The 18,822-nt window shown below is 54.9% G+C and overlaps 2 protein-coding genes across 6 annotated transcripts in view; one reads left to right on the top strand and one right to left on the bottom strand.

Moving 5' to 3' along the window:
- The window catches only part of TMEM163 (transmembrane protein 163), a 252,859-nt gene extending 242,159 nt beyond the window's left edge, over positions 1 to 10,700 (top strand). The window contains exons 6-9 of one of the 3 annotated variants that reach the window (XR_004481070.2): positions 25 to 136; positions 8,203 to 8,344; positions 9,735 to 9,870; positions 10,044 to 10,700. Coding sequence is in view for 2 of the 3 variants with exons in the window: in XM_004265435.3 (XP_004265483.1) it covers positions 25 to 136; positions 8,203 to 8,344; positions 9,735 to 9,795 (315 nt within the window). In the remaining variant the exon portion in view is untranslated. Of the gene's footprint in view, positions 1 to 24; positions 137 to 3,459; positions 3,559 to 8,202; positions 8,345 to 9,734 lie in introns of those variants that run through there. The other 2 variants (XM_004265435.3, XM_033420276.2) reach the window with 2 other exon arrangements.
- A 1,088-nt stretch (positions 10,701 to 11,788) lies between these two features.
- The window catches only part of MGAT5 (alpha-1,6-mannosylglycoprotein 6-beta-N-acetylglucosaminyltransferase), a 370,454-nt gene continuing 363,420 nt past the window's right edge, over positions 11,789 to 18,822 (bottom strand). For all 3 annotated transcript variants that reach the window (XM_004265434.4, XM_033420274.2, XM_049712683.1), the window contains exon 18: positions 11,789 to 17,702. In XM_004265434.4, the coding sequence (XP_004265482.1) occupies positions 17,504 to 17,702 (199 nt within the window). In that variant the 3' untranslated portion in view covers positions 11,789 to 17,503. The remainder of the gene's footprint in view (positions 17,703 to 18,822) is intronic.

Below are 18,822 nucleotides of genomic sequence, written 5' to 3'. Positions count from 1 at the left end.
GAAATCTGGAACTTTCTCTTCTAGGATGATTTCCTGTTCAGCGTCTCCATTTTAAGTGGGATCCTTTGCAGCATCCTGGCTGTGCTGAAGTTTATGCTGGGGAAGGTTCTGACCAGCAGAGCCCTCATAACCGATGGTGAGTAAGGCCAGTGCGTCTAAGGGCTGAGCTCACATTGAGGGGAGGTGCTGTTTGGGTCACGTTTCGCTGCTCGTCTCGCAGAAGAGCTCAACAGTTCGGAATCTGTTCCTCACTGCCCTCCCCTCCACCCAGGCTGTTTAGTGATTCTCAGGGTTTCCTGTCAGGGCAGATGTCTTGTGCCCTAGGAATTGAATACACTCTTCTTGAATCACCTCCACCGGCACCTCCTACCAGGGTGGCTCAGGGCTCCCCAGGCTCTTAATCATGGAGCACAAAGGGCTTCCCAGAGCCTTGCATTTGATGTGCATTGCTCCAAATAAAAAGTAAATGTTTTCCCTGGATTCTGTGCAGGTTTCCGTGGTGAACGCTCCACGCCCATTTCCCCCTCCAGCTAGTGAAACGCTTACCTGGGAGTTCAAGTTGCAGGGACCAGGGCTTCGCCAGGGAAATGAGCCATGTGTTCTCTGCTCAAGACCCAAACCAGGCGGAGATGTCCCTCTGCGTCCTGTGGGCCAGGAGGAGCTTCCCGCGTGGCTTCTGGGCTGACAGAGAAGGATGTGTGAAAGTAGAAAAAGCACGTTTCCGTTTTTTTGCAAACTAGTGCTGGCATGCAAACTAAAAACATGATGGACGCTACTGCCTGCCTGTCTTCTTTTTCTTTATCCTGGAGCGTGTGAAGTTTCTGGGGGTCGTGAGTAGCGACCTGAGCCCCTGTGCCGGGCGGTGGGAGGTCCAAGGGTAAAAGCTGGTGGGTCGGTGGATGTGCCTCCACAAAGTAGAGCAGAGATCGTTAGGATTTTCTTTCTTCCTTCCTTCCTTCTTTCCTCCCCTCCCCTCCCCTCCCCTCCCCTCCCCTCCCCTCCCCTCCCCTCCCCTCCCCTCCCCTCCCCTCCCCTCCCCTCCCTTCCCTTCCCTTCCCTTCCCTTCCCTTCCTCCTCCCCCCCCCACCCCCCCCACCCCCACCCCCCACCCCCCGCCTGCACTGCACAGCCTGTGAGATCTTAGTTCCCCAGCTAGGGATTGAACCCGGGTCCCGGCAGTGAAAGTGCTGCATCCTAAGCACTGGACCGCCAGGGAATTCCCATGATTTCTTTTTAAAGGAAAGCACCGCTCCCTCCTCCTCAGATTCTCAGGGTTCTCTCCTATGTGCAATACGTGGGTGCAGTCACGTGTGGGTAGCTGTTATCCGTTGAGGACGGGGCGGACGGCGGTCAGAGGGCCCTTCCCTCCCAAGTGACGAGCATGGTGACACGGTGTGGACTTGGACTCCTAATCCTGTGCTGATGCCCTGCCGTGTGTGGAGCTGGACTTCTGCACGGTGGGGCAGGCAGGCAGGAGGTCAAAGTGATGCTTCCAGGACTGGGGGAGAAGTGTTCACTCCGTGTGATTTTTGTGGTCTGGTGTTTTTTAAGCTGGAAAAGAAAACGCCTCCTTTGGCTGTGGAATCCTCCTTTTTTTAGGAATGAGAGCACAGGCGGCCTTGGGCTGAGAGCAGTAACCAGGAGTTCGGGTGTGGGTTCTCCAGCCACCTTCCAGGTTCTTTTCTGTTGCTCTGAGGGGCACAGCTCTGCCTGCACCCTTTAGGCCTGAACAGAGCAGAGGTCTGGCTGGACCTTGAATCTCCAGCGACGTGTACCGTTCCTTCCTTTCGAAGTCTCTTTACCTTGCACACGAGGGACGGGAAGGCAGGCCCGGGGGAAGCTGCACCAGTCAGCACAGTTTTCGGGGCTCCGGGTGGTGAGTACCCAGCAGGCACTCCCCTGTCTGCCCTGAGTTGATCCCATAAGTCAGAGAGCCCCTCTGACTTACAGATATCAGCACTTTCTGTATTCAGGTGACTGCAGCCGAGACACTGGGCCGGGAGCCTGAATGTGGACCCAGCAGTCACGCCTTCCTCCCAGGCCGCCAGGCAGGAGGCCCTGTCCCCTCTCTACCCATGACCACGGGGCTTGACCCCCTTCTTCTCAGAACAGTGGGTGCCCCTCCCTCGACCGGTGACTTCACCTAACGCCTTATAGGCGTTCCAGATGCTGTTTCTATTTAGGCTTCACTCGTTCTAACGTCCCGCCATTTTGTGTGGTGTAAGAGAAGCCCCTGATGAGAAGTATGTGTTTTCTAATGAAATAACTCCTGATGTCATCATTTTCACATACAAAACCATCCACCTGCATAAGCAGTACTTCCGTCCCAGTCTTGACCCAGGGAGAGGGGTCATTACAAAGAGAAGTGGGTGGTTTAAGTGAAAATTGTTCCACCGACAGGCTGGGGACAGGCACTCCTCAGGCAGAGGGAGTCGAGTTGGGAGGGAGCCTGGGGCATCTGCGGGGGGAGAGTTAGGAAGGGAGGATATGAGGGGCCCCGACGAGTGGGCGAGGGCAGACCAATCAGCACGTTAGGTCAAGCGTGGGATTTTGGATGTTTTGCTAAATGTTTGAACAGACGAGGTGACATGATGTTTTTAAAAGAGACTTGTGGCCATCAAGGTAGAGAACAGAGCGGAGAGGCCTCAGGGTGGGGAGAGGTCTCTGGGGAGCTCTCGGGGTGGTGGCCTGGGTCGGGGAGGGGGAGATATGGGGGAATGGAGGAAGGGTGGGCGATATTTATAACATGGGCAGGGCTCGGGGATGAATTGGCTGTGGACGTTGAGGAGAGACAGACCGGCAGAGCAAGACAGGGGGCGCTATTGCAAACAGCTGAGGCAGCACCCCGGTCCCCTAGCCTGTCACCCATGAGGGCCCCCTCCCCGCCATCAGGGGACATGGTTGTCGCACTCTGCAGTCCCCCGCTTGGTGGGAGTGTCAGCTAAATAGGCGGCAGTAATTACAGCCTCCTGCGAATTGCCTTGTCTGGGATCCCGATTTTCCTCATTCCTTGATGAGCAGAAGTAGGGAACCATCTGTAAGTATCTGCTCTCTGTTCTTCCCTCACGTGGGGAGGTCGGGGGCCGGCTGGGCTTCGGGAGCCATGCCTGCCGTTACTGTTGGTCTGGCCCAGGGCAGGGGGCCAGGCAAGTTAATACTACAAATCAGACAGAGGAAGATTGTGGAAAGGTACCCGGGGGGAATTCTGAACGAGGGGCCAGCAGCCGGGCTCCAGCGCTGCCCGCAGGACAGCCGGAAACCCGAGTTGAGGGGCCTGGGTTGACTGTTCTGAAGTATCAGGAGTCTGTGGTGGATTTCAAGTACGTGAACGACTTTGAATCAGAATTTCCTGCATACAATGAATAGGTGCTTCATGACACAGATTCTTGTCTAGTCATCAACGCCAGACTGTGAGAGCCTCTAATCAAGATCGCCTGAGACATTGTTTTGTTTTCTAAGATGATGACGGCGTTTATTTTTGGCAAGAGCCCTGGCTTTAACAGGCAGATGGAACAAGCATGTGGGCCTGGGTGGGGTGCGGACAGCGGCTCAGAGGTGAGTGACCGATGGGGCCTCGTGTGCCTCGTTAGGAAGATGGGTGGCCTGTGGGCTCAGTGTCCTTCCTGGGGAGTAGCTGCCGCTAGGAAGCCTCTGAAATTCTGAAGGAGGCCGCAGGGTGGGTACGGAGTCGTGCCCCAGTCCGGGTGTGCCATTTCCAGTGTCCCCGCACAGGCTCATAAGAGGTGCAGCTGAAATGAGTCAGGCTCCGTCACAACCACAGGTGGGCAGAGCGGAGCAGGTCAGAGACTCCTGGAAGGTGTGGGTGAACAGGGTGAAAGTTCCACCAGCTGTGAACCATCCGGAGTCTGCATGGGGTGGGTGGGTCCCCCCACTGTGGAAAGGAGAGGCTGGTGGGTCCTGGGCTGGCAGAGCCCGGTGACTTGGTGCAGTGAGTGGACATCTAGTGGCTGTCTGGGGGGAATTCCCACCCTCTGCAGCCTTTCTGAGCTCCTCCGGGCTTCTCTGGGGGCCCCGGGGGCCCACTGGTACCCACGGCAAAGACGGAGAAAGAAGAATGAAGGGTTCCAGTCTGCCCTGGGGCAGCAGCCATCTCTAGCTCGCCTCTGCCATTTTCCTGTAGCCACCCCCCAAAACAGAGTTCCCCCAACTTCATGCCTGAGAGGTAAACTCCAGCCCAGGTAGCCCCTTGACAGGATAGTGGTCTCTGAGGACGCTTTTGGTGGCCTTCTGAGAAAAGGCGTGGGCTGCAGAGACTTCTTTTAAGAGGACTGGTCTGATTCCATTTGTTAAAAAGAACAGGGAGATTCGAGGGACAGCCAGACGCAAGAGGGTAAATGCCAGCCTCTACTAATGGGAGAGGGGAAGTATCTTGATGATCCTGATGTATCAGGAGACAGGAGAGAAATACGGCCTCCCCCGTCTCAGAGTGGGCCTGCCGTCCCCCTCCTTGGGGAGAGATGGAAGCAGAATTGAGGGTGTGATATGCAGAGGCCGAAACCATGGGCAGGACAGAGAGGGGGGAGCTCCAAAGCGCTCTGCGTGCGAGGAGCTGGGAGAGACTCTGCGGTGACAAGGGCGGAGTGGAGTCAGCTACATGAGCCGCACGGCCAACAGAGAAGGGGAGCACGCTGACTGCTTTTCCCCATCGTCTAGAGGTGAGCGAGCCTGGAGGAGCCATGGAAACTAACACCACAGGGGCCTGGGTTGCAGCCTTGTTCCCGGGCGGCCCTGAGAAGGCGAGGCCAGGACGTAGCACGGGGAAGGGCGCCTGTCTCCTGTCGGTCGAAGGTGGAAGGCTTAGAGATTTGGCCTTGGGACCTGGAACTGGTGGGACACATCTCAGGTGAAGCTGATGCCAGCCCTGCCCTCCCGCTACCCACAGGGCACCCAGAGAAAGCTCTTCGTCAGGTCTGCTGTCTGCAGTGGAGGCCTTGGGGGAGGGGTACAAGTGCTCCCTGCGGACGGTGGGTCGGGATCCCCAGGTAGACACGGCGGGGCAGGTGGAGGCCCCGCCTGGAATAGCCCTCACCTGCCGCAGGCTCCCAGCAAGTCCCGGCCCCTCTCTCCACCCAGTTCCCTGGACTGGCCTCTGGAGGATATGGTCCCCGGTGGCAGGAAGGTGGAGGGGTTTGCCTTTGCTAACCCATGTCACCTGTATTGAGGTGAAACTGGGTTGGAAGGCTCCGCCGGGTGTGAACCTTGTGGAGAGCCTCGGGAAGCGACTGGAGAAGTTTGGCTCTCCAGGGGGCCCCAGAGCACACCCTGAAGTTCAGGGGTAAATCGTCCACCTCTCGGGGGGCTGTCTCCCCAGAGCTGTAGCCGCAGGCCCGCCTCAGCAGGGAGCCCCCCAGAGCCTGGCAGCGGTGGCTTCCTCTCTCCCTCGGGACGGCCCAGCCCGGCCGGTGGGAGTCCACGGCTAAGGCCATGTCCATGCCTTCCCCTCCCCCCTCCCTCCCCCGGTTAACTCAGTATTTAATGCAGCAATCAATCGAGTCCCCGAGGAGTGCCAGCCCCTGTGCTGGGACTTGGAGCAGAGCAAGGAGAGACACAAAATTCCTGTCCTTACGCGGACATTTCTGGTGGGAAAGAGGGATGTCTGCAAAGAGAAAAATGGTAAAAATGTCTTGTTACGGAGAACGGCGAAGCAGCAGCGAGGGCGTGCCGGTAGGAGGGTGTGGCTGAGGGAGGGAGGGACGGCCTTAGGGGCTCTGAGTCCAGGCTGGGGAGGCAGCGTGGGAGGCCCCAGGACGAGGGGTCCGGCCGGCGGAGGCCTGCGGGGGAGGCCGGGGCCGGCGGCTGCAGGCGGTGGAGTGGCCGGAGGGGGGGACCGAGGAGCGGACCGGCGGGCCTGGTGCGGCTGAGGAGGGAGGGGCTGGTCACCGCAGGACTCGCCGGCGTGAAGAGTCTGGATGGTTTTCAGAACTGGGCTTCTGTTCGCTATAGAGGTCAGTTTGGCTGCCACGAGGGGACTTGTGGAGAGGATGGGGGATGCGGGCAGGAGGGGCAGCGGGAAGGGGGTAGACGGGGGGGTGGGTTTGGGGGGTGACAGGTGGCAAGAATGACTTGATGGGTGGACGCGATTCGGGATGTGACAAAAGTCCAGGCTGGGCTCCTAGATGTTTGGCTTCGGCAGCTAGGTGGACGGGGGGTGCTGTTTACAGAGAGGGTGGCCGGAGGGTGAGTCGTTGGGAGGCAGCAGTTTTTGCCCTGAGCGTGTTCAGTTTGAGATGCTTATATGTCTGCAGCTGAGGGGAAAGGTCAGGACGGAAGAGAGCTAGGGAGATGCGGGCTTATGGGATGGAGGTGAGAACCTGGCCAGAGAATATAGGCGGAGGAAGTGTTCAGGGGACTAAGGCAGGCATGCAGGTGGGCTCCAGGAGGAGGGTCTAGCAAACGGGACTGAGAAGGACCAGCGAGGGTGCAGAGCAGGAAAGCAGCAGAGCGCGGCGTCACTTGAGGCTGAAGAGACATGTTCTTATTAGGAGGGCGTCCAGTGAGGACGAGGCGTTAAGCATGGCCTGTGGCAGCCGGGAGCCATCCAGGACCAGGGCAGCGCTGGGGGGAGGGAGGGACCTGAGTGGGACGGGGCGAAGAGAGAATGGGAGGTGTGATGGGGTAGCCAGCTCTCCAGGGAGTTTTGCGAAGGGCGGTAGTGAATGGGGATCGTGGTGGGTCCAGGAAGGAGGTGGAGGTGGGTGATGATGCTAAGACTTATCCCAGTGGGAGTGACCCGGGAGAGGGAGAAGAAATTCAAGAGCAAAGCCCTTCAGTGGACAGGGATGAAGGTGCCAGTCTTACATAGGAATGGCAGTAACTGGAGAAGCAGCTGAGTATGTGAGGGCAGCAGGCATAGGCGGGCGGTGGACTTGGTGTTGCGAAGATGAGGTGTTGGTGTCTGAACCTGTGTGCTCGAAGAAGTACAAGGCCGAGTCCTCAGCTGAGACCTGGAGTGGGGAGATGATGGAGATTTGAGGGTGTGATGCAACAGGCAATGAGATGTCCTTGCAGGCCCAGCGTCATCTCGGTCCCATTGTGGAGGGGGCCGCCTGTTGAGGTGCACCCCGTGGATCCTGAGAAAGGGCTTGGCCTAAGTCATCTCTACCCTACACTCTTCTTCCTGTCCCCCTGCTCTTCATTTAGAACACCCCACACCCCTGCAGTGGTGCAGCCCACAGTGAATGCATTTAAGGTTATTCAGCAGAAGCATGGCGCCTTTACCCAGGTGGAGTTGCCAGGGAACGGAGCAGGCCTGCTGTCGGAGAGGTTACTGGCCTGCATGGGCAGCTGCCAGGGGACCACCGGGCAGCGTGGACCTGCAGCTGCTCTCAGGCCCCAGTTATGCTGGGGCAGGCGAGGAGCCTTGTGGCTCGCAGCACGGCGAGACCCCAGGTGCCCCTCTAAACCATTCCCTTCCCATGTGGCCCTGGAAAATCCACAGGTAGACTGGAAGTGCGATGCCTCAGTCGTGGGGACCCACTGAGGTGACGTGTGTGAAAGGAGACGGTGATCCACGTCTGTTAGCTCCAGTTCTGGTTGGATTGCCCTTTCTGCAACCAGGTAGCTAATGCTAGTCTATGCATTTCTTTCCTGGAGAGTGAAAAATCCTTGGGTGACTTAGGAGACACGGCAGAGAAAGCACACGGGTTCAGGTAGAATCCCAGCCCTGCCCCCTCTCAATCTGTATAACGCTGGTCAGTTTACTGAACCTCAGTCACTCTGCTCAACTTAGTTTTCTCATTGGTAAAACGAGGGTGATAATCTGACTTCAGAGTTGAGACAATCCCAGCTCTGTACCTGCCCAGCAGATACTGGACAGGTGTGAGTCACTGAGTATTGAGTGTCCCCTGTGTGTTTGGCAGGCCTGGTGCCCTGTGTCCCTGGGGCCTGGGAGGAAGACGACAGGAGCCTACACAGGCTGTCACTTGGGCATGGTGGCTGGCAGGGGATGGACGGTGAGGGTGACAGCTCCCTCCAGGGAGGTCTCTGGTGACGTGTGAGCAGAGATTTGTCAAACCACGTGGCTGTCTGAGGTGGTGGCTCTCCCCCGAGAAGTGCTTCTGGAACGTCCCTTCCAGTACGCGTTCCGGGATGCAGAGGCATGCCTGGCATTTTGGTAGTTTTCCTGGTGGCTAAGCAAGTTCGCTGGGCACTGCCCTCAGCCCCTCTCTGCGTCTCTTCCAGGGTTTAACTCCCTCGTGGGGGCCGTGATGGGCTTCTCCATTCTGCTGAGCGCCGAGGTGTTCAAGCACGACTCGGCCGTCTGGTACCTGGACGGCAGCATCGGGGTGCTCATCGGCCTCACCATATTCGCCTATGGGGTCAAGTAAGTGCTGTTTCCTCTTTGCGCTCCGGGCGGCCACGGGTGCTTTATTCCCCAGCCCCGACGATCACGTCTTGTACCTGTGACCCTCCCGCCCCCGGGGGAGGTCAGGAGACTGGAAAAGCCCCCTGCAGCCATCACATACGCTGGGGGCTGGGACAGGAGTGAGGCAAGGACTTGGACCAGGGGCCTAGGCTTTCGGTCACAAAGGGTCCGCTTTTGTAGTTCACTGAACGGTCCTCCCTTTTTAACCCTTCGTGCCTAAAGATTTGTGCCCCTTTCCGCCTCTGTAGTGAGGGTCATGATCAGCACTAGGGAGGCGTTTGTGGGGCTGTCCTCACCCTTAAAGTGTCCCCTCTGCCACCTGCTACAGAGGCCGGGACCTCACACTTAGAGAACTTCTTACAAAAGGGACTCTGGTGCAGGAGGGCTACATGTAGAGTTGGTTCTAGCCCAGCCTGAGGCCTGTCACTGAAGAAGGAAGTGCCCAGCAGGCATCGCTGGCTCTGCATCCAGCATCTAGGCTGGAGTCGGCCTTTGAAAAGAGAACAGTTTCTCAAAGGTGCTGAGCTTTTAAATGTTAACATGCCTCCTCTCTCCCACTACGATGGCTATGATAAAAGACACGGTAAGAGTTGGTGAGAATGTGGAGAAATCGGAACCTCCGTATCTTACCCGTGGGCATGTAAATTGTTCAGCCGCTTTGGGGATAGTTTAGCAGTTCCTCAAAATGTTAAACACGGAGCCGCCATTTGACCCAGCAAATCCCACCCTTTGGTATATACTGCAGCGAAACGAAAACACATCCATGCAAACACCTATGCATGAACATTTATAGTGACATTATTCACAGTGGGCAAAAAAGTAGAGACAACTCATATGCCCAACGTATGCGGGTTTTAAAGAACCCAAACGTCCATTAACTGATGAATGGATAAATAAGTAAAATGTGGTAGAGCTATGCAGTGGAGTATTTATACAGCCATAAAAAGAAAGAAATACCGATTCATGCTACTGATAGATGGCTGAACCTCGAAAACACGCCCAGTGAAAGAAACCAGTTGCCAGAGGCTACATCTTGAATGATTCCACTTACAGGAACTGTCCCCAGTAGGCAAGTCCATGGAGGTTGAGAGTATGTCTGTGGTTGTCAGGGGAAGATGGGGTGGGGAGTGACCGCTAGAGGGCATGGAGTTTCTCTCGGGGGGCAATGAAAACGTTCTGGAATTAGGTGGGTGTGATGGTTGCCTGTACTAAAAACCGCTGAATTGTAGGAATTCTATAGTATGTGAATTATATTTATACAAAAACAAAGCCCCCATCTGTTTCCCAAGTGCTCAAGCCCAGGGCTGCGGAGGGTCTGTGTTGGGGTGACCGGCCTTTCTCTTCGCAGGCTTCTCATCGACATGGTGCCCAGGGTGAGGCAGACGCGCCACTACGAGATGTTTGAGTGAAGGAGGCCGGGGCCGGCTGCCCTGCATCCGCATGAGGACTGTCGGGGCCACCGGAGGTTTCCATGCAGGCAGACGGTACTGATGTTTAACTGAACGTTCACTTTCTTTGTGCTCACGGGAACCAGGTCTCCCCAGCAGGCCGGACCGCACTGCTTCCCGCCACTGCCCCCGCCAAACACCGCAGGACCGTGAGCACGGAGCAGGACCCCGTCTCCGGCGGGAGGACTGACCTTTTCCATCTTCTGCAGTAAAAAGGTTCGTGTGGGGAGGATACGACGTCTGCTTGGTGGAATGCCGCTGGGGTGCTCCGAGCCTCAGATGGAGAGCAGCTCCCCGGACTCACCTCCTCGGTCCTCCACGTGGGCCCGGAGTCTCCTGGCAGATTTTAAGAGAAGACCGAACCCGTTGGTCTCTCACCCCTTTATCACTTCCTAATTTCTGTCCATGGATTTCATTCATTTCACACTGTTTTACTAATCCTCAATCTAAACACCAGATTTGTTCTGAAGGAGGAGACCATTCTATTTTTAAAGTGCTTCGTGATAGATGTGTGAGCTTTGCATGGTCGAACTCAGCCCCTGACCCTTCCTTGTACATTCAGAACCCAAACGTACGTGTAAACACAGGATCCCTTTTGGAGAGGTGTGAAACTACCGTTTATTTGTAATAAATAATTATATAATCTATCCATAGATGTATCTATATGCTTATGCTGTGTGACGTGGTAATGGTACATTTCAGTCTGTTCACGTCGTAAGGAACAAGCTGTTCTCGGTTTATGCAGCGTTAGGCATAGATTCTGTTAAAGACACACACACAAAAAAGGTCTCCCCACACGCAACATTCTGTACCTCTAGCACTGCTGCTTGTCCGGGCGATGGCGACCAATAAAGACCTTGACCTGTTTTGTATGGTATGGGGACGTGATGGTGAAGGTTGTCACTGCTGTGGGTGAAGCACGGGGTGTCGGGGGGGGGGGGGCGGGGGTCAGTCTCACCCCCCGCTCAGGGAGGGGAAGAAAGAGTAGCCACATACGTCCATGTGGTGGTGCCTGGAGCTGACCACCCCCCCCACCCCCCAGTCCGGGAGGGCCGTGCCCCGCCCCCCAGCTACCTTAGGCCCCCGGAAAGGGAGGTGGTGTGGTCCTAAGAGGTCACTGACCTTGGAGAGAAAGGCACGCTGAAAGCATCCGATTAAACCAACGGCATTTTGAGGCATATTCTATTGGGCTGTTACCATGTTGCACAGAAAAGATGGACACTGTCCAGGTCTGGGAAATGCAAGATTCAATAGGTTTCTTTTCTGCAGGTTTTCTCCCTGTATTTATTTACTGTTTAATATAGTTCCCATTGTGACAGCTATGCCGTGGCAGCCCCCAAACTTAGGCACTCAAGTTATGCTCACCTTCCTCGGGGACGTGTGTCCCATCAAACATGCAGGCTGTCTCCCTTGGTGTCTCTGCTCTGGGCAGCGACCAGAAGGTTCACCAGCTTCGGAGAGGCTGCATCACGGCCCTCCACCATCCCCACAACAAGCCCCTGGTGGGAGCATGAACTTGAACTTCCTTGTTCCCAGGGCCTGTGCCTAACCACACCGAGCCCTGGGGTCAAAGTGCTCTCTCTGAAGTGGGGAAACATGTTCCGGGTCTAATAAGCCCTCTGATAGCCTCTTAAGGGCTATCTTGCTAGTCCATCCTTCAAGATTTTTAAACATCTGACGTAGTACAGTTACCTACAAAACAAACAACAGTCTACTTGCAAACTCAATTCCCTTCTAGGTGAGCGTGCTCTGCAATTAGTGCTGGTGGGTGTTCCATAGTGAGCCCCCCCACCTCCCCAATTCCTTAAACCTACCTTCCTATCAGCATTTTCGGCAGTGTACCTGCAAACGGTGAAACGCAGTCAGCAGCTACCACTGCTGGGGGATGCAGCTGGACGGGGTCCTGCTGGAGCCCTGGTACCCACCCGCCCCGCCCCCAAATCACTTCCATCTGTCACACAAGAAAAGTTTATTGAAAAATAAAGTTCTCCCTAGTTTTCTCTACAACAGTGGAAAACAAAGCAGTGCTCTCTACGCCGGTACAGTACATTTGACAGCAACACCTTATTTGCAGAATCCCGCACTACTTAACCCCAGAAGTGAACAGTAGAAAATGGTTGTACCAGGAGCTGGCTGAAGACACAGACGCGAATGGCCATTAGCTTACAGACATCAAGGCTGTGACAGCAACTACAGCAGAAAGGACGTCACCATCTCCTTTGGCATAGACTTCCACTCTTGTTCACCCGGGCAGGCCGGTGAGCAAAGGCATCCCACGTCTGCTCCATCTCAGCTGTGCCAGAGGTGGCTGCCTGTGCTAGGTTCCTGGCCGGCTGGCCCAGGGAGCCCTCCAGCACCACAAAGGCTCTGAGCCTCCAGGACCACCCTTGCCCCCCACGGACCCAGACGGGGCCCTGCCCGACGCACGAGCGCACGGCTGCCCTTGCATCCCTTTGTCGTGCCTCACCAGATGCGGGGGGCTGGGGGGTAATCTGAAGGCTCCACAAGATCTGGGAAGAATAGAGGAAATGATGCTTCGAAGAAGGTAAGTTCCGATCTTAAATGACTGCTGATTCAGCTGAAGAGAATCCAAAGGATCTGAAAAAGACACCAGACTCCAACATAGTCCTCCATTTTCCACAAATGCAATCTATGCAGAATAGGGCCAAGATAGGAGAGGAGATACAACTCTAAACCTATCTAGGGAAGCAAGAGGCTGAAACCAACCCCCCCCCCGCCCAAAAAAAAGCGAACTGACATTCAGGTGATCTGGGAAAACAACATTAAGCCCCGAGTAGCCTCTTGGAGCTCTGAAGACGCCCCCGCCACCCTCATAGAATAACCTTTAATGCGAGAGAAACGTGACAACTAACCAGCCTGGGAGCCTGATCCTCTTGGACTGGACAGTGCAGGAGCCACCCTGGCCAGCAGGGGGCGCCAAAAGGGGCTTCCTGGGGAGCGATTAAGTTCAATTGGTCATTCCTTTCCCCTTCAATAAAAAACAGAAACGCCTCTATCATTGCATTTCAGAGAAAGATGGGTAACTTTAAGGGGACAGTCTGTCAGAGAATTCATTTTAATTTCCAGCTCACCAAGTTCTGCAAAGCAAAACCCTGGAAGGATCCAGAAGCTGAGTGGGGTGCGGTCTGCAGCATGTGGCCAGAGGTCACCCTCTTATGTTCAGTTTGCTAATTCTTGTGGCCCAGTTCCATCTGGGGCTGCAGTCAGGCATATTTTCCAGTCAGTGCATTTTAACCAGCAGGGTGGACACAGGACTCGGGTATCTTCCACCACTACGTCCTACAACATTCTATCAACTTGGGAGTATTCTCCCGTAGGTATTACTTTTGAATCAAGGATAGGAAGTGAGCTCAGCTCTTTTTTCTCGAATTTTACGAAAGGCGAATAACAACAATATTTAACACTCACTAGGGCTTACTATATGCCAGACACTGCTAAACACTGCTAATTCACTGCTAAACTGAATCCTCACAAAAACCCTAAGTGCTAAGAAAGCTAGGGTAGTTTTTTTCTGCATCGGACACTAGACAGCTAATTTGGCCTTTTGCTATAAAAACTTGGTTTTCCATTTTTTTGTTGAAGCCCACAAGAAGGAAAGGAACCCGCCCTGTGCTTTAGGAAATTCCTACCTTCCTAAAGAAGTCTGAATCTCTCTACATCCATCCAGCTCTTCACACAAAGGTGCTCTGCAGCCCCATAGGGATGGATGGGGTTAGAGTGAAGCCAGTGTAGAAATGAAAATACTTTTCAATAAATACAACATTCCAGGCATGGGAGAGTAACACAACTGAGCCTGTCGTTAACAGACCTTTTTTTTTAAATCAAGAATTGCGGGGGGCATGGGAGAGGGTGGCAATGTTCCCATTAAATACACAATCTAGGTAAACCACCTCGGAGAACGGGGTGGCCTGCCTTGGTCTGGTCTAAAAAGCACAAATCCACCCATAAACAGAACAGTTTTGTCTATGGCTTCACTACCAGTGAGCTGCACTGGGGCGCCCCAAAGTGAGCTTACCGGGAAGCTGAGTAGTCACTTTTATCGAACCCCACGTTTGCCAAAGAAACAAAAAAAGGGGGTGCGTATTTCTTCCCCTTCATCCTGCTAACCAGATGAAGTGGTTTTGGGCCAGTGCGTCCATGAGTTCAGCAGGGCCTGCTTCCCTTCAGCGCAACCCCTCAGGTAGGGCTGGTTTTCTGCTGCAGCCAGACCTCACCAAGCTCCCGGGGTGGCACGTGTCAACCAGCAGTCCCCAAACCCAAAGACCTGGCCGAGCAGCCTGGGAAAGTATGGGCTGGTCTGGAGGAAGTCAGACCTTGGGGGTTCTCATGGCTTCATGGGGGTGTATGTGCCCCTACACTATGGCCCCCCGGGGGGGGGCTTGGAGGGCATTTCCGGCGCCCAGCCTGAGTTGCCCGCAGTGATGCCAGGGCATGTCCTATCTCCAAGCTGGAGGAGTCTGCTAGCTTCCTTCAACAAAACCCAGATTCCAAAAACCAACCCCACATTCCGAAAACGAACCCGAAAGTGAAAAGGCACCTCAGAGAAAAAATAAATATCACCAAAGAAATATCTCCAAACATACAGCAAAACACACAAAAAGTAAACTATAAGCAGTGACAAAACCGAATCTAAGCAAAAATGCAAAAAAAGCTTCTCCAATTGTACTTGTGCAAATCGAATTACATACAAGAAATAAATGAGGTGTTTACTGGCGGGAGAAGTGTTTCCCCTTTCAGGAACTTTTATTCCCGAAAGTCTTTACATTTCAAAGGAAAGCTTTCTCTCCTTTAATAAATTAAATGTTTTCCCTCGAGTTTTTTTTTTTTTTTTTTAAGAACTTAGGATCACAGTGGAGGGGAAAAAAAAAAAAAAATCCCAAATCTTTTAGGAAAAAAATGTACGAAAACTAAAGACCAGGCAAGAGATGAGAGATGCTCAGAGCACAAGAAGACACTAATCCTGATTGGGGATTTCTCTCCCTGTGGAATTGTCATCAATTACCAATTAGTTGGTTTAGGATTCTATTAAGATTGGCATCGGCAAAACCATCGAAGGCTCCCAGACCACACTCTGAGAGGTGCCTTCCTCTCCCAGGGCAGGCAGGAATCGCACCCCTTCCTGTGCAGGGCAGATGGAGGTCCCTATCCCAATGTCCTCTTGGGTCGCTGACCAGACTTGGGCCACGTGTGTGGAGGCCTGAGAGCCAGTATACATTCAGTGTCGCCGCCTCTGTTCATAATGCCCTCAAGAACTGGAGTGTGGGTTTCTTTGCCCCAGGAGCAGCAGCCCTGCAGGCAGAGAGCTCTGGCTTACTTCCATTACTAGAAATGGGGGGAAGCCACAGGAATCTTCAAATTGGGGAGGTGCTCTCCTGGCTGCCTGACCTTAGAGTCCTGACGAGGAGAAGAGGAATTCTCCAGAAGGCGGAGAGTCCCTGAGCTCAGGGGCAGCCAGCAAACAATCCTGCAGCTTCTGGAACACAAGCCCGGCACAGCATCTTTCTGAGAACAGGGCTTTCCAACTTCCTTGCTTTCAGAGTTCCTGGGTTGGCTGTAACAGCTGTCTCGCAAAATGGCTTTATCTGGCCGAGTGGGAAACTGGTCTCGGCCCGCCGGCTCCCCCTGCTGGTCAAACGCCGGCACTCACGTCCTCAGCACTGGAAGCTCCCAGAAGAGCCCAGAAGAGGGCAGCACCGGCCCAGGAATTGCAGGCCTGGGCCCTCAAGCAAATTGCCACCAGCGAGGCTGCAGCCAGGAGTCCCATCTGTAGGGAAAAGCAGTTCCCCACAGCACGGATGGCACTCCCACTGCGGGAAACCGCCCTTGCAAAGCTTCAAGGCACCCAGGCACTCGCACCCTCCATCCTTATTGCTCTTCTCAGCCAGGCTGTGACGGGCGGGCCCCTGCATCCGCGCTCAGAGCAGAGAGACCTCCCCGCCAGCATTCTCCCTGGCACATGTGGGCCACCTATGGGGTCGGGGAGACCCCGGCTGCCCTTCCTCCCTCCCTCCATTCTCTAAGATGGGAGGTGCAATTAAGACCCACAGAGGGTCTAAGAAAAAATGGCTGGCTGTGTGCTCGATATTAATTTTACACCCAAGAAGAATCTAGAAGCAGGCGGAATCTAACTTCCCATAACTCAAGTCTCCACACTCCATCTGGTCCTCAGAAAGCAGAATTCTAACTTCAACCTCATGTCCTGAAGGCCCACCCAGGCCATTAGCCTTGCCCAGCTGCTCTGCTCGGCGACCAAGGCACTCAGAAGCATGAGTGAGGTCTGGACGGATCACGGGACAACTCATAAGGGGGCCATTCCGCCAGAGAGAGAAGAGGGCTCGCTCTTAGCAGTACGGAGATGCCAGGGGCATCGCAGAAACATACATGCTTACACGCACAGCACTGAGGCACGGGGTGGTGTGCAGGACCGGGGGGAACTCACACAAAAGATGGGGGGGGGTGACTCCACGGTTTGGTCCAACCTGCCAAGTGGCTCACCACCCCCGCCCCCCACAAATACCTGTGCCTGGAGTAGAAGCCAGCATCACATTCCTGCCCCTTGCACGCCGCACCCACACTCACAGGTGAGGGGCCAGGACAGTGCACATGCATCCTGGCCTGCCCCTGCTCCCCGAGCCGGCATCAGGTTCACCAAGAGCCCCATTCCCTGGACTTCAGTGACATCAGACATTAGAGGGAATACAACACGAGCCCATCCGTCCAGAACCCAGCTCTGGTGGTCCCTAAGACCAGCTTCACTCCCGTCCAAATCTCAGCTTGAAGACAAATCTCTGAAGGGGCAAAGAGCACGGCCTCCAAGAGCTCCAAGGGTAGCTCTTCTAATCCTAACCAGAAATTACAGCCAAGGTTGTATGTGGGTGTGGGTGTGGGTTTGGGTGCGAGTGTGTTTTCAGCTGGGGATGGGGTGGGACAGAGGAAAGGAGCCTCTCGCTGCAAAGCAGCCCATCTTTGGTCCCTGTGGGCTCTCTGGACCACACAGGCATATCCCCGCACGCCAGGGGCTGCCCGTGCCCTAGCTGCCGTGTGGCAAGCACACAAGGTTTGTTCTGTTCTGCCACCATCCACTTCGAGGAGCTAGGTCCCCATAGCTGCCCTTAAACATGCCACCAACCCCACAGTGCACCCTGCCCAAAGCAGACAGTAGTAATATTATAGTGAAGGTGGATGGCCAACAGAGGAAGATCGAAGAAGTTACAAGACACGTGATCAATCCCTCTCTGCCCTCCCCAGCTCCCCCTCCCTCCCTCCCAAATAAATAAGTTAATGGGTTTAGGAATGTTCCCATACGAAGTCCTTTCCAACTAGCTCAATTCCTCCTCTGGTTTTGTTTCATTTAAATGAATCTTGAGATTCTCTTTCTACCCTGGAGCAGCTGCATAGACAGTCTCCCTACAGTAGCTCCTCCAAGATTAAAAATGAATTTGTGCCAGGGAGAAGCCAGGCTCCCCGGCCTGACGTCGACTCTCGTTTTGTTTTGGTGGGAATTCCGCTGTGATCCTCCGACCGCAGCGGGAGCAATACCAAATCGAGACCTCCCGCCAAAAGAGTTCAGGCTCTGGCGAAAGTCCCCGAATGATTTCTGCCCACCGTCTTCCCCAGGAGAGTGCGTGCGGGGACGAGCCGGTGGCTGCTAGAGACAGTCTTTACAGAGAGCCACCTGGCCCTTGATGAAGTCCCGGCAGGGGCAGATCCTCCGGTGCCTGGGGTGGGCGCCAGCACAGCTGAACAGCAGGAGGTCACCTTGAAACACACAGTGCTTGTTCTTGGGGTCGAAGGAGGGCACCACGATGTCCTTGGCCATCTCTGAGCTTTGGCAGGTCACCTCGTACCTTGCGGGGGAAGAGAAAGGGGTTAGGGATGCAGGGGTCGTCCTCACCCCTGCCTCCTCCTGTCCACCGTCCGAGGCGTGGGGAGCTCGTTCGGGGCTCCTGCAGTAGAAATGAAACGTCAGCCAGCCTCTGACCCAGCCATTCTCTCACCTCTGGAAATCCAGGCTCGAGAAAGGCATGTGTGTGCCTGGACACGTGTGCGGGCCTATGCGTTCAAGGCTGCTTAGCGAAGCACTGTCCGTAATGGAGAAAAACTGGAAATAACCTGAATACTCAGCAAGTGGGAAATGGCTGAATCAACTCTGGCTCATCTGTACCATCAGAGTTGCATGCAGCCCTTGACAGAGGAGAGGTGGAAATGAGAGCATCAGCATGAGAGCTGTCCTCGAGTAAGGCAGGTAACGACAGGATGTACGGTGTACCGACGCGCGCGCGCGTGCGTGCGTGTGTGTGAGTGAGAGAGACAGAGAGAGAGAGACGGGGGGCGGGGGGAGGAGGGGGGAGAGGGAGAGAAGTCATGAAAGACTACACACTAAAGACTTAACAACGTTTACTTCTGAGGAGTGAGACTGGGGGAAAGATAGGCATTATTTACATGTTTTTTAAGAACTATATTTAATTTTCTCAATTAATGGCTTCAAGATACCCGTTACATGGCCTTAGTCCCCACCGGACAGCAGTCAGACGGTCTCCTGGGGAAGGTGCCGTCCTGGACCTGAGTCACTGGACCTTGGAGGACGGTGGCAACAGTAACACCCCCACCCCAACCCTGTCCCCAGCTTGAGGTTTCTGGGTGCGCAGAGCAGGGACTGAATCATCCCAGGTCTGTGTTCTTGCCCCTGTGCCATAGTCTCCCAACAGGTGAATATTCTGTGGGCCGGAGACCCCTGTGGCTTTGCTTTCTCAGCCTGGGACCACTGCCTGGGGGGCGGGGGGGGGGGGCGAAGGAGAACCGGATGTTTCTGTTTCCAACAGTGTTGGCCTCATTTCAAAGAAGAGCCACGTAAGTTCTCCTCTTACCTGGGGTACCTGGGTCCTGCCCACCTTGTCCCCTGTACCCCACGTGGCTGGTGGGGACCAGTTCAGAGAAGGCGGTATAGGAGGGCCAGACAGATCTGGG

Source organism: Orcinus orca, chromosome 7 (genome assembly GCF_937001465.1).
Source record: "Orcinus orca chromosome 7, mOrcOrc1.1, whole genome shotgun sequence".
NCBI lineage: Eukaryota > Metazoa > Chordata > Mammalia > Artiodactyla > Delphinidae > Orcinus > Orcinus orca.
Note: the sequence above shows the minus strand (reverse complement) of the source record. Positions and strands in the feature narration are given on the sequence as shown.